This window comes from Ochotona princeps, chromosome 11, assembly GCF_030435755.1.
Source record: "Ochotona princeps isolate mOchPri1 chromosome 11, mOchPri1.hap1, whole genome shotgun sequence".
NCBI lineage: Eukaryota > Metazoa > Chordata > Mammalia > Lagomorpha > Ochotonidae > Ochotona > Ochotona princeps.
Genome location: NC_080842.1, coordinates 37,774,207 through 37,786,818, shown reverse-complemented (window position 1 = coordinate 37,786,818; position 12,612 = coordinate 37,774,207). Strand labels below are relative to the sequence as shown.

Here is a 12,612-nt window from a genome sequence, read left to right as displayed (position 1 = left end):
CTAGGCATTCAGAAGTTTTACAAAATAATTTGGGAGCAGAGGGAAAGTGAGGTCCTATCTGCTGGGCCATTCTCCAAAAGCCTTCCTCAGCTGGGTCCAGGGTAGGTCCAGGCCAGGACTTGGGAGTCTGAGGTTTCCCACACGGGTGACAGGAATCCCGTTACTTGAATCATCATGACTCTCTCCTAGGGTCTGTGTTGGCAGGAAGTTGGAATCAGGAGCCAGAGTTGGGGTGCAGATGTAAGCACTCCGATGTGTCATTTCAACCAATGTTTTAGCTAGGCTAAATGCCTGTTCCCACAAAGTTATAATAATAGCAATCTAAGGTTCCTTGCCAATTCCACGTTAGTTGTGTTATATCCACCACTATTGAATTGGAGCATTCTTCTAGTCTCATTTACTTGATAAGTCTGAATAGACTGCCCGCTTTCAAAAACATAATCTACTTCCTAGCCCAAAGAATGTAAGCAGTACTTACTCTGAGTCCTGGCAGCTTTAGGAGTGAGTGGTGGTGGGCTCAACGGTGTTGACTGAGGAGGGGAAGACCCCTGGAATGGGGTTAGTCGATTGTCCATTAGTTGCAGGCTCTTTGGCCTTTGTGTTTTTCTGGTTGGGCTCTAGAACCACGGGGGGAAAGTAATGCATGAGTTCATGGTGAGGAGGGTAGACCTCAGAGGGGCTCTGAACAGTCCTGTGTGCTGAGCAGAAACATGAAGAAGGACCTAATTCCAGAGGAGGAAGGCAAGCCCACCCCACTGCCATGCACTGGGTACCATGGTAGACACTAACTGGGAATCTTGGAACCACAGATTATCCTCTGGCTGGCCAGTGCCTTCCTGTTGACCACTGTTGGACAGTGTCCTTTCTGTTGGCAGAGAAGTACTCTGATTATCAAGGAAATCTGGTCTTGCCATATGTAACAACAGCTTCATGTGGTTCAGGAAGAAAAGCAGCTTTATTTTTTAAGTTAAAAGAAATGACTGTGTTTGCACTGACTCATAGAGTATGATGGTGAGAACCACAACTCCAAGTGTCAACCCACATGTCACACGAGCTCCTGCCAATACTGACTTGGAGCCACAGTATTCTCAGGATGTGTTTTTCTGGCCCAATAGGAGCATAGGCTGCTGTGTCCCAGAACAAGACACATCCAGGCTTGTCCTGTTGATGCACCACTATGGCATGGATGGTGATGTGCCTGTCTACACTGGGGGCAGGTTGTGGCAAACAGTTTCTACTTACCAGCAGATCAGGTTCTGGAGTTTTCTCTGCAATGACCTGGGACTTGCTTAGACTCCAGTCTTTCCTCTTGAACTTGCTGATCCGGTTCTCACTGTCCTCTCTGAGGGACAGATCTTCAACTCTGGCACCTGATGATGCCCTACGCTCTAGAAGCGGCTCTAGGACTGACCTATTAGCCAGAAACAAAGACAAAAAGAACCCAACATTGATCCAGCAACAGTTGACATTCACACCCGAAGGACTCAGGGTTATGACCCCTCAGCCTCATCATGATCCGATGTCACTCTCAAAGTTTAAATCTGAATTTCTGATCGACAATGAAATATCTCAAAAATGTACACAACCGTAAGTATTAGTGTTTATCTGATGCTAGGAAGAACAGGCTTTAATAAGCAAAGATAAAACTCCAAAAATCAAACTGGAATAGTTACTCTTGCTTAAAGTATTCAATCTAACATTTCCTGCAGCTTTAACTGTACTTGTACAAGATAGCATTTTCTTAATATCATAGTGTGATGCATGTAACTGCTCTCAAATGGTAGAGTAAGGTGGAGCAGGAGGAAGCTGGAAAGCAGGCTGGGCAGGAAGTGGTGTTGCTCCTTATCTGTAAAATGAGTGTTTAACAAGCCTAGGTTTGATTAAGCTAGATTTTGCTCCATGAAAATCAGAAGCTTGGAGGGATGGTAATGGCACTGCAGCATGGTAGGTTAGGTCAACACCTAGGACACAGGCATTACATACTAGAGTGCCAGCTGTAGTCTTGTTACTCTGCTTCCAACTAGTCTCCCTGCTGATGTGTTACAGGAAGGCAGCCTGAGTAGAGTGAACATGAATGTAAACTAGGGCCTTATGTGATAATGATGTGTTGATGCAGATTCCCTGCAGCAAAAAACCACTCTGCTGTGGGATGCTGGGTATGGGGATACAGTTTGGGACATAAGGGAATTTTCTAAACATTTAGCTCAATTTTTTTCTGAATCAAAAATTACTCTAAAAATGAAGTCCAAAAAATTAAAACTTTGCTTGAAAATGAAATAATACAAAGTAGCTATCAAATTAATCCTTACTATTTAAAATTAAAATTTTCTATTTGGCAGAAAGCAACACCAGTAAACTTAAAATATTAGATGTACGTATTTTAGATGGTGGTCAAATACCTTAAAAATGGAAGGAATTTTGCTAATGAAAAGTGAGTTGTTCACTTTAAAAATGTTAGTGAATGATACAAACAGGTATTTCAAGAAGAAAAGTCTACTGCTTTGATGAATAAGTATATGAAAATTAAAATAAGGTATCTGAGAAGGAATAAGCAGGCAAAGACACTTTAAAAATTATTACAGAAATTTTAGAGTTTATACAATAGAATATAATAGGCTACAAACGTATCACTTAGCTGACGATCACAATTCCAACTCATGGGCAATCTTGTTCTTTCTGTTTTCTCTGTTACATATCACTCACATAATTATCATTTTTTGTGTGTATATGTGGGAATAATAACAGTAAATTTCAAGCATGCATTACAGTATCTTATAAACTATACCTTTCCATTTTACTTCAAATGGGGTGGAGGCAGAGTCACAGTGAGTGAGAAAGAGAGAGGAATAAAGAGAAAGGGAATCTTCGATCCACAGGTTGGCTTTCCAAATGTCTGCAACTCCCAGGGCTGGGCCAGTCTGAGACCCCACCTGGGTCTCCCAGCCAGGTGGCAGGGACCCATTACTTGAGCCTTCATCATTCCCAGGGTACGTATCAGCAAGAACCTGGATCAAACATGGAGAAGCCAACACTCCAAGCATGGACCTGACATGGGATGCAACTACCCAGGCAGAGTCAACTGCTATGCCAAACGCTTGACCCTACTCTAAGGCATTATTAACAATAGTCATTCTGCCCTAGCTAAACTGCTTGCCTTGCATGGGCCGAGATTCCATGGGGTGTCAGTTCTAATCCAGACTGCTCCACTTCCCTTCTAGCTCCCTGCTTGTGGCCTGGGAAAGCAGTCGAGGACGGCCCAAAGCCTTGGCACCCTGTTCCCATGTAGGAGACCCGGAATCCTGGCTTTGGATTGTCTCAGCTCTGGCTGTTACAGCTACTTGGGAAGTGAACCAGCAGATGGAAGATCTTTTTGTCCTTCTCTCTTTCACTCTGTAAATCTGACTTTCCGATAAAATAAAGAAATTAAAAAAGGTTAGATACCACATGTTTGCCTTAATTTAAGATGATATGATGTTATGTAAAACATGTTATGTTAAAAATGTTATGTTATATGTTGTGTATAAACTAAGACTGAAATGTCAATGAGGTGGTCACAGAAAAAAAAATCATTACCTTTTGAAAATCAGTTTCTTTGTCCTCCACCTCTATTCCATAATCCATCAATGGAAAGAAATACAAGATCATGTGCATGCATTAATGAGATTGGATTGAATGTATGTTAGCTAAATACTGTTTTCTTTTGGCAAGACTTTGTGGAAGCAAGCCAAAGAAATATAACTGTGGAAATAAATTCAATAAAATGTTTTAGATTAAGTGTGAAAAAAAATAGTCATTCTGCTGCTCAATTTCCAGAATTTACTGATTTTGTAGCTCAAAGGTTGTATTTTGTGACCAATATCACATATTTTTGTCTGGAAAATGCTTTTGAGGTGCCCTAATGTGCCATTACTTGGCCTCCTTCTTTCAGCATCACAGTTAAGACCCTGGTTGGAAAGGCCACATTCCATATCAGCCTAGATTGGAGTCGCAGCTCTGAGTTTGATTCCAGCTTCCCACCAGTGCATACCTTGGGAAACAACATGTGATAGTTCAAGTGCCTGGGTCCTTCCTAGCCAATGTGCAAGACCTAGACTGAGTTCCTAAACCTGGCTCTGGCCTGGGGCAGCACTAGTTGTGGCAAGCATTTGGGAAGGGGACCAGCAGAAGAGCATTTTCTCTGCTAATCTCTTTCTGTTCTTTGTCTCTCAAAACTGTTTTTTAAAAATTTTATACTGAGTTTTTAATCTATGTTTTTCCCATTTTAAAAAAAAGTTTGAAGATCTGTTTATTTGAAAGGCAGAGTTACAGAGAGAGAGTGGGAGAGACAAAGAGATCTTCCATCTATTGCTTTACTACCCAGATGGCCACAATGGCTGCAAGGAGGCCCAGCATGGGAGCTGGATCAGAAATGAAACTCAAATGGAATGCTGGCTATGACCTAATCTACTGCACCCCAACACCGGCCCCAATAATTCACTTTTAGATCAATAGTTTAGAAATGACTTGGCTTAAATATTTTTGTGTGAGAGGAGGGTTAATCATAGCACATTTGTATGATAAAAACTATATTGCCATTAAAAACAGTAAAAATTGATAATAAAGATTACACAGTAATATGGAAAATGTCAAAATAAAGATGAGGAAAGTATGATACTAGGTGATGTAACTGGAACTCTGTAAAGATATCTGTATCAATGGGAGATAAATAATTTAGGAAATAATAAATACTTGATATTCAGGTAAGGTGCAGGCAATTTGGGCAGCTAATTTCTATGATATAATTATTAAAATAAGGAGTTAAAAATGTATCAAAAATGTAGTTTTAGATACTTATCTACAATACTAATCATCTGTTAAATTAATCAATAGGCCACAAAACTTTTCTACTTATGTAAAAAGCATGTGTATTTTTATAATAAGTAAACTATATTGTATTTTTTTCTCAGTAGCAAAATATAATGTTTTTATTTTGTTAAACAACACTACTTTGCTTTGTACATGTATATATATATATATATTTTATAATTAGCAATGAATTGTTGGGGATGGTGTTGTGGTGCAGTAGTCTAAGCCTCAGCCTGTGCGGTCTGCATCCCATATGAGTACTGGTTTATGTCCAAGCTCCTCAACTTCTGACCCAACTCTTTGCTTACAGCCTGGCAAAGCAGTGGAAGATCATTCAAGTCCTCAGGGCCCTGCACCCATGTGGGAAATGCAGAAGAGGTTCCAGGGCCCTGGCTTCAGATGAGTTCAGGTCTGGCAATTACAGCCAATGTTCAGGCAATGAACCAGTAGATGGAAGATGGGTCTGTCTCTCCCTTTGGTGGCTCTGCACTTCAAATAAAAATAAATCTTTCTTTACAAAAGAATTGTTTAAAAATAATAACTTTAAGCAGAAAGAATACAACTATAAATTAATTACTCTCAAATATTTTAAAGATGAACAACTGGAAAATCCTATTTTTTGGCAAAGATGACTGAACACCAGAACGTCATCTACCTTTCCAAAGTTAGTTCACGAATTAGCATAATCCTACAAGCTATAGCAATAAGGTTTTGGACTAGTTAAGTCAAAAGTGAGCCATGACTCATATCAGCAGACGAAATCTGAAATTGAATACCTGAACGTGAAAGCATTTTAAAGCCACAGCCATTAAAACTGCTTAGCATTTGGACATGAGTAGATACAACAAAGAAATAGGAGAGAGACTCCAGAAAAAAGATTAAAAAAAAACCCAGAAATCCAATTGTTGACAAAAATTTATATTTCATATCAATACAGACAAGATAATCTTCTCACTAAATACTATAGAGAGAACACAGTAGCCTCTTAGGGAAAAGAAAAAAAGAAGTTGGCTCTATATGTATATTAAATTCCAGACATTAACAGTTTAAATTATGAGTGGTGAAATCCTAAAAGTCAAAGAAACAAATTAATACCTGTTTTTAGACCCCTTTCTCACTCTAGAAGTATAAGAATTAAGAGGTCATAAAATATTGATTTATACAATCACAAAAAAATTGGCCCAACTGAATCAATAAAAATAGAAGCTCAACATCAACAGTTAAAGACCAGAAACCAGGGGATTTTACTCCACATCACTTTACAAAGAGCCAGCAGCTCTACAGAATAATATACCCAATGTATCTATCTATAGCTCATGGAAATTAAAATGTGAACACCTTCAAGACAACGGACAGAGATACTCAACTTCACATAAACCAAGAGAAAGGAAAACAAAACAAAACCAAAGAAAAAACTACAAAAAATGCTTTCCCATCATCAGAATTGCAAATATTAAAACTGGTAATGGTTTGGTGGCATGTGGGTAACTGAGCATTCTGTTGTGTTCCTGCAGGGAGTGTAAATTGATGTCACCTCTATGGACACTGGCCTTGGCTAATTTCTGAAAACTGCAAACACATCCCTCTGGCACAGAAATCTCACTCACTGGCACTCACTGGATTTTCCTCATGTTGACAGAGCTCTGTATGTGCAAACCTCACGGAAGGCCATTCACTGCCATTCTACAGTGACAAACAAAGACGGAAGCCAGTTAAATGTTCCTCAGTTGGCACTGATGTGATGACACAGACATATGCTGAGCTGCCTGTAGCTGAAGAAAGTGTTAAGAGGAGACTGTTTCTATGCCAAACCAGAATGACTATAAAGATTATTAAGTTACAGAAGAGCTAAGAGGCTGATATTCACATAAAAAGATGAGGAGAAGAATATGCATTTAGGATCATCTTGTGTGCCTGTAAGAGCTGCTAGAAGAATCCAAGAACCGGATGGTCACACGGGATGACACTGCAGAGTATACAGAAGTTGGACTCAGGGATCGAAGAGGGGTTCTTCATGATACAGATGCTTCTGTCTTAGGAATTCACCAGCATGTAATAATATGACTTACTCATAAGGTAAACACAAAGCTTAAAACAATGAAAGAAATTAGCCAGAGACCACAAGTAAGAGTTGGTGGTAAGGAGATAAGGAATACTGTCTTTTTATTTCATTTTTCATTGTAAGTGGTTATTTTCATCTTGTTAATAAAGATATTCTTCATGAGGACGAAAATATGACCCAAAGGTTAGTAATCCACATACTATAATCAATCTCGCAGGAGACACACACTTATACTTTGGTGATCAAAGGCAGGCATGAGTAAGGTGTTATTCTATCCTTCATGGGGAATTAAGATCTTACCCATCAGATGCTGGTCTGGAAGGAGCCGTGTCAGATGAGTTGGAAGAGGTTGAAATCACAGAAGAAGTCACTGAGGTGACAGACAGCCTCCGCAGAGTGGAGGACATGATGTACGGTAGCACAATGGACCCCGTGCGGCTTTGCTTCCGTTCGGTCAAGTTGGGTGGCTGAAAAACACATCACACCACCCCCACCCCCACTCCAGGTTAGCTGGTCTAGAAGTCACACTCCATGAGCCAGCGCAGCCAGCCTGTCTGTGGCTCACTCCCGTCTACTGTGGATTGGCTGGCACCCTGTACTGAGTGCTTGGTACCTGTGCTACCTCAATTGTTAGGATCACAAAGCTAAAAATTCGTATTGTTGAGACATGTGCCACTGTACCATACTGTAACACACTGTTCAAGTATTTGTGCTGCTGTAGATGTAAAACTAATCTACCGCACTACCAGTGGTATGAAAGTGTGACACATAAACTGTGTAGAGTACCCAATAATTAAGGAAAAGCTTGCTGTATCACAGTATGCCACACTGTGTCAGAAGACCTGGTAGTGTTGCAGTTGTCCAACACATATACATGTTTACCTCATCATGTGTTTATCATGTCTCCTGACTGCATCTAGACATTATGTGGATGGACTGATGTTCCTGGCCCCTGGCTTCGGATCAGCACAGTACCACCAATAAGTGAGTGCTATAGAAGCACTCACTGTGAAATTTGCTCCAGAACAAAAGAGCTTAAATGCATTTCTCAAATATGCCCTTATTGTTAGGTGATATGTGACTGTACTTACATTTTTAATCATATGACACAAGTTAAGTCCTGCATCTAAGATTAGGGAGAAGAAAGCATAATTTTCTATGAGATATGAGAGAGCAAAAACTAAAGATTGTTGTCTTATACACCAATAAAATAGCAACATTTTCTGTTGGGTTTTCCAGTTCAGTTACTTCCAGCCTTTTGAAAACTGGCATATATGTTGGACTGAAGCTCTGGACCTGAGGCTCAACCTGCTGAAGCTTACAAGTACAGGACAGTACCCTACATTCTCATGACGTCACCAGGCTTTTCTCCTTTGTGGCACCACACTGCATTTACTTGCTAGCATTAGTCTGATTCTCATCGTGAGGAAGCTCAGGTGGTCTAAGTCAGTCTTTGCTGACCAGGAATCTGTTTGCCAAAGACAAACGTTCCTAAAAGAAAGCCCAACTAGAAACAGATTCTTAGGGTAAACCTAAGATGGTTAAAAAAGACAGTTAAGAGCCCGGCGTGGTGGTCTAGTGGCTAAAGTCGTAACCTTGAACGCGCCGAGAATCCCATAAGGATGCCGGTTCTACCCCGGCAGCTCCACTTCCCATCCAGCTCCCTGCTTGTGGCCTGGGAAAGCAGTAGAGGATGGCCCAAAGCCTTGGGACCATGCACTCGTGTGGGAGACCTGCAGGAAGTTCCTGGCTCCTGGCTTCGGATCAGAACAGTACCGGCCATTGTGGTCACTTGGGGAGTGAATCATCAGATAGAAGATCTTCCTCTCTGTCTCTCCTTCTCTCTGTATATCTGACTTTGCAACAACAACAAAAAAACCCAAATCTTTTTTTAAAAAAAAAGAGAGTCAAAAAGATGTTGAGGGGAAGGCATTTGATCAGATGTCACCTCTGGTATTAAAGTGCCCAGGACCAGTGGTGCCTAATCTGGATTGTAGCTTTCTGCTACTGCACATCCAGGAAAGTAGCAATGATGGCTCAAGCACTTGTGTCCGTGACACTCTTTCGGTAGACCTGCACTGAACTGCCAGCTCCCAGATTCAGGGTGGTGGAGTCCCAGCCACTGCAGGCATTTGGGGGAATGAATCAGTTAATGGGAGCACTCTGTTTGCTTTTCAAAAACGAAACAAAACAAAACTTAAAAGGAGACTCTGGGGCCCGGCAGCGTGGCCTAGCGACTTAAAGTCCTCGCCTTGAACACACCGGGATCCAATATGGGCGCCAGTTCTAGTCCCGGAAGCTCCACTTCCCATCCAGCTCCCTGCTTGTGGCCTGGGAAAGCAGTCGAGGATGGCCCAAAGCCTTGGGACCCTGCACTCGCGTGGGAGACCCGGAAGAAGAGGTTCCAGGTTCCCGGCTTCAGATCGGTGCGCAACGACCCGTTGCGGCTCACTTGGGGAGTGAATCATCAGACGGAAGATCTTCCTCTCTGTCTCTCCTCTTCTCTGTATATCTGACTTTGTAATAAAAATAAATAAATCTTAAAAAAAGGAGACTCTGGAAAACACTGTAGTGCACGTAGATATATGGGAATGTAGGAGAAGAGACTATAAAAAGAAACTCAAAGCTTTGATTTCAGGAAAAAATTTGAAAATCAGTGATTCAAGAATGAGTGTTAGAGTAAGAAAAAAAAAAGCACATGCAAATGAAGCTAGATGTAATTATGCAATCAACTGTCGCAACAAAAATGTTAGCACCTGCACTCTCCTCTCCTCTCTCAGGAGCGTCAAGCAAATGGGAGCTGTGAGGAACGCGCTATAACAGTCAAAAATAATGAAGTCACCTCCTTGCATTGTAACCTGTGATTCTCCTTCTCTCCTTTAAAGGTGTGAATATCATCGACTTTCATCAAAACAGAAAACAAAGCTGTAGAGAACTGTAAGAATAAGGCTAGGCAGGCTGGGAACAGCCAGTGACTGGCTTTAAGGAAAGTCTCATTTATAGAATAGAGATGATCAAAGTGTTGTATTTATGACCAGAAACATCTCATCATTTGCTAGAAAATTCCTGGGCCCCACCCCAGCTCCAGGGAGTAAGAGATTCTAGGCAGGTGGTCCAGCCAGCAGTTTGCACAGGCCTGTGGGTATTTTGATTCTTAATGCAGATTTGAGAACATCTATTCATCTAGCACAAGGGCAGTTCAAGGCCATGAAAAAGCAAAACACACTCTCTTACACCTGTTACCAATGTTTTCATGCTACATGTAATTATTAAGACTCATTTGGCCTTTGAAAAACTGATTAATGTCCTAAAATGTCAAAGAGTCTAGAAAAAGCTTGAAGGTTACCAAAACTTACCAGTGTTATAACCCCATATAGCTTTTCCACTTTTTCCTTGAGTTCCCGGAAACAAGACGACAACCGGTCATGCAGTGGTTTGAGTTGCTCCGTCAACTTCTCTCCATGAATGCGGATCCCTTCTGTCAGCAAAGGCATCTGGAAAGAAGGGCATATGAGGAACGATGTAGGAATTAGGAAGTCAGAGGATTCAGATTTGGAGCCTGGATGGAGATGCAGGCAAACGGATAGGTACAGCACTGTTGAATGAGATCGTACTTCTCAGTGTTTGCCGACTCCACTTACTTTTGTCATTTCAGCAGAGAAATTCACAAATTTACACACCAGTAAAGAAAAAAGACCCCACAGTGGGGAAGGGCTGGTGCACAAGGCCAACTCAGCTCATCCTTGGTCAAATTTTTATCTCTCACCACTTCAGGCAGAAAATGCAGCCCTGAGATGCAGGCTGTAGCTTGAGCCTGCTAGTTGAACATCCACGAACCTGTACCCAGGATGAGCTGGGTTGGCCTTATGCACCAGCCCTTCCCCTCTGTGGCCCAGCCTCTGTTACTGTGACCATTTGGGGAGTGAACCAGTGGATGGAAGACCTCTCCTCCTCCTTCTCTGTCATTCTATCTTTCATTTTTAAAAAGATTTATTTATCTTCATCAGAAAGGCAGATTCACAGAGAGGAGAGGCAGAAAGATCTTTCATCCGCTGATTTACCCCCACAAATGGCTGCAACAGCTGGAGCTGAGCCAATTCGAAGCCAGGAGCCAGGAGGTTCTTCCAAGTCTCTCAAGTGGGTAGAGTGTCCCAAGACTTTGGGCCATCCTCTGCTGCTTTCCTAGGCCACAAGCAGGGAGCTGGATGGGGAGTGGAGCACCTAGAATATGAACAAGTGCCAAATATGGGATCCAGGTGATTGTGGTGGAGGATTAACCAATTGAGTCATCGTGCTGGGCTCCACTCTGATGGGTGAACCTTTCACCTAGTGGTTCAACACTCAGTTGGAAGCTCACACTTGGTGTCAAAGCTTGCAAGATCCCCCATCTGGCTCTGTGGCTGCTTCCAGTTTCCTAACTCTGCAGACTTCCAAATGGATCAGCAATGGCTCAAGCAGTTGAGTTCCTGCTGCCCCTGTTTAGAAACCTGGACTGAGTTCACAGCTCTAAGATTCACCCCAGAAGGAGATGGCTTCAGGCAGACAGGAGGGAACCAGTGGATGGAATGGATCTCTTGCTCTCTTCACCTACTTTCCCTCTCTCTCTACACACATTTTTTTACAGGTCATTATTAATTAATCATTTTAAGTACAACCATCCTGAAAGTGGGCTCTAGACTTAACCCCCAGGAATATCCTTCAGTCACGCACTGTAGTTATCACCATGCAGTGGGAAGCTGCCTGGTTTTACTCCCTGCTTTGCTGCATACCTGTATAGCTATTAGGCGCTTCAGCAACTCAACCTTCTCTTGGTCTTCAGGATGCTCCTGAGCGTATTTTTCTGTAAAAAATGCCTAAAAGCAGAAAACACGCAAGTATTTATTACAATACAGTCCTAACTGTGCACTTGACTCTAAAACGGAGGGAGAGCACCTAGATACATGAAAAAAATGTCTTGTGATAAACCTGGTGTGTCTAACTAAAAAATTCATTTCTTTCCTATGAGAGTTCTTATGCCATAACGGGTAGCTTTAATAATTATGTGGTGTTCTCTGTTCTTTCTGGAGCAGCCACGAAAATTCCTTGCAGAAGTACACTCTACACAATCACCATACACCGCATACATAGACATCTCAGGCAATCAGCAGCAGCGAAGGTACCACTCATTACAGTAACTTTCCTGAGAGTGAAGCAAAGGCCACCTGCAGCCTGTATATGTTTAACAATGAAGTCAGTGCTATGTGTTCAGTCTCCTGATGAAGATGCCTGTCGCACATGGCAGTTCATGGGTTCAAGATCCTACTGCAGTAACCAGCGTCTGACTCCAGCTTCCTGCTGACGCACAATGCAGCTCCCACAAGGCAGCAGTGTTAGCTAAGAAATGTGTGTGGGCCAGGCACACGGGAGACCTGAATTTTAATATCCAGTTCCTAATGGTGGCCCAGTGTGGATATTTGGGGTGTTCTGTCTCTCTCGCAGAAAATAAAATCAGTAAAACTATAAAACTAATTATTTTAAGTACACAGGTATCAAGAATTTTTTAAAAATTAACAAGACAAGAGATGTGTCTGGCAATTTTCTTGCCTTTTTTAAGTGATACAGGTTGTACCATACTTCTTTCCTTATTTGGGGTGCAGATTAGTATCTGTACTTTCTTGCAGATCACCTTTCCAAAAGGCTACTTTGAAAATAAAATGACATGGCTT

The 12,612-nt window shown here is 41.8% G+C and overlaps 1 protein-coding gene across 1 annotated transcript in view; it reads right to left on the bottom strand.

The window, feature by feature from the left end:
* DOCK5 (dedicator of cytokinesis 5) overlaps positions 1-12,612 on the bottom strand; it is a 197,263-nt gene that overhangs the window by 3,251 nt on the left and 181,400 nt on the right. Inside the window, exons 46-50 of the mRNA XM_058670037.1 lie at positions 11,677-11,760; positions 10,264-10,401; positions 7,208-7,374; positions 1,243-1,411; positions 479-617 (exon numbers count right to left, since the gene is read on the bottom strand). Of these exons, the coding sequence (XP_058526020.1) occupies positions 479-617; positions 1,243-1,411; positions 7,208-7,374; positions 10,264-10,401; positions 11,677-11,760 (697 nt within the window). The remainder of the gene's footprint in view (positions 1-478; positions 618-1,242; positions 1,412-7,207; positions 7,375-10,263; positions 10,402-11,676; positions 11,761-12,612) is intronic.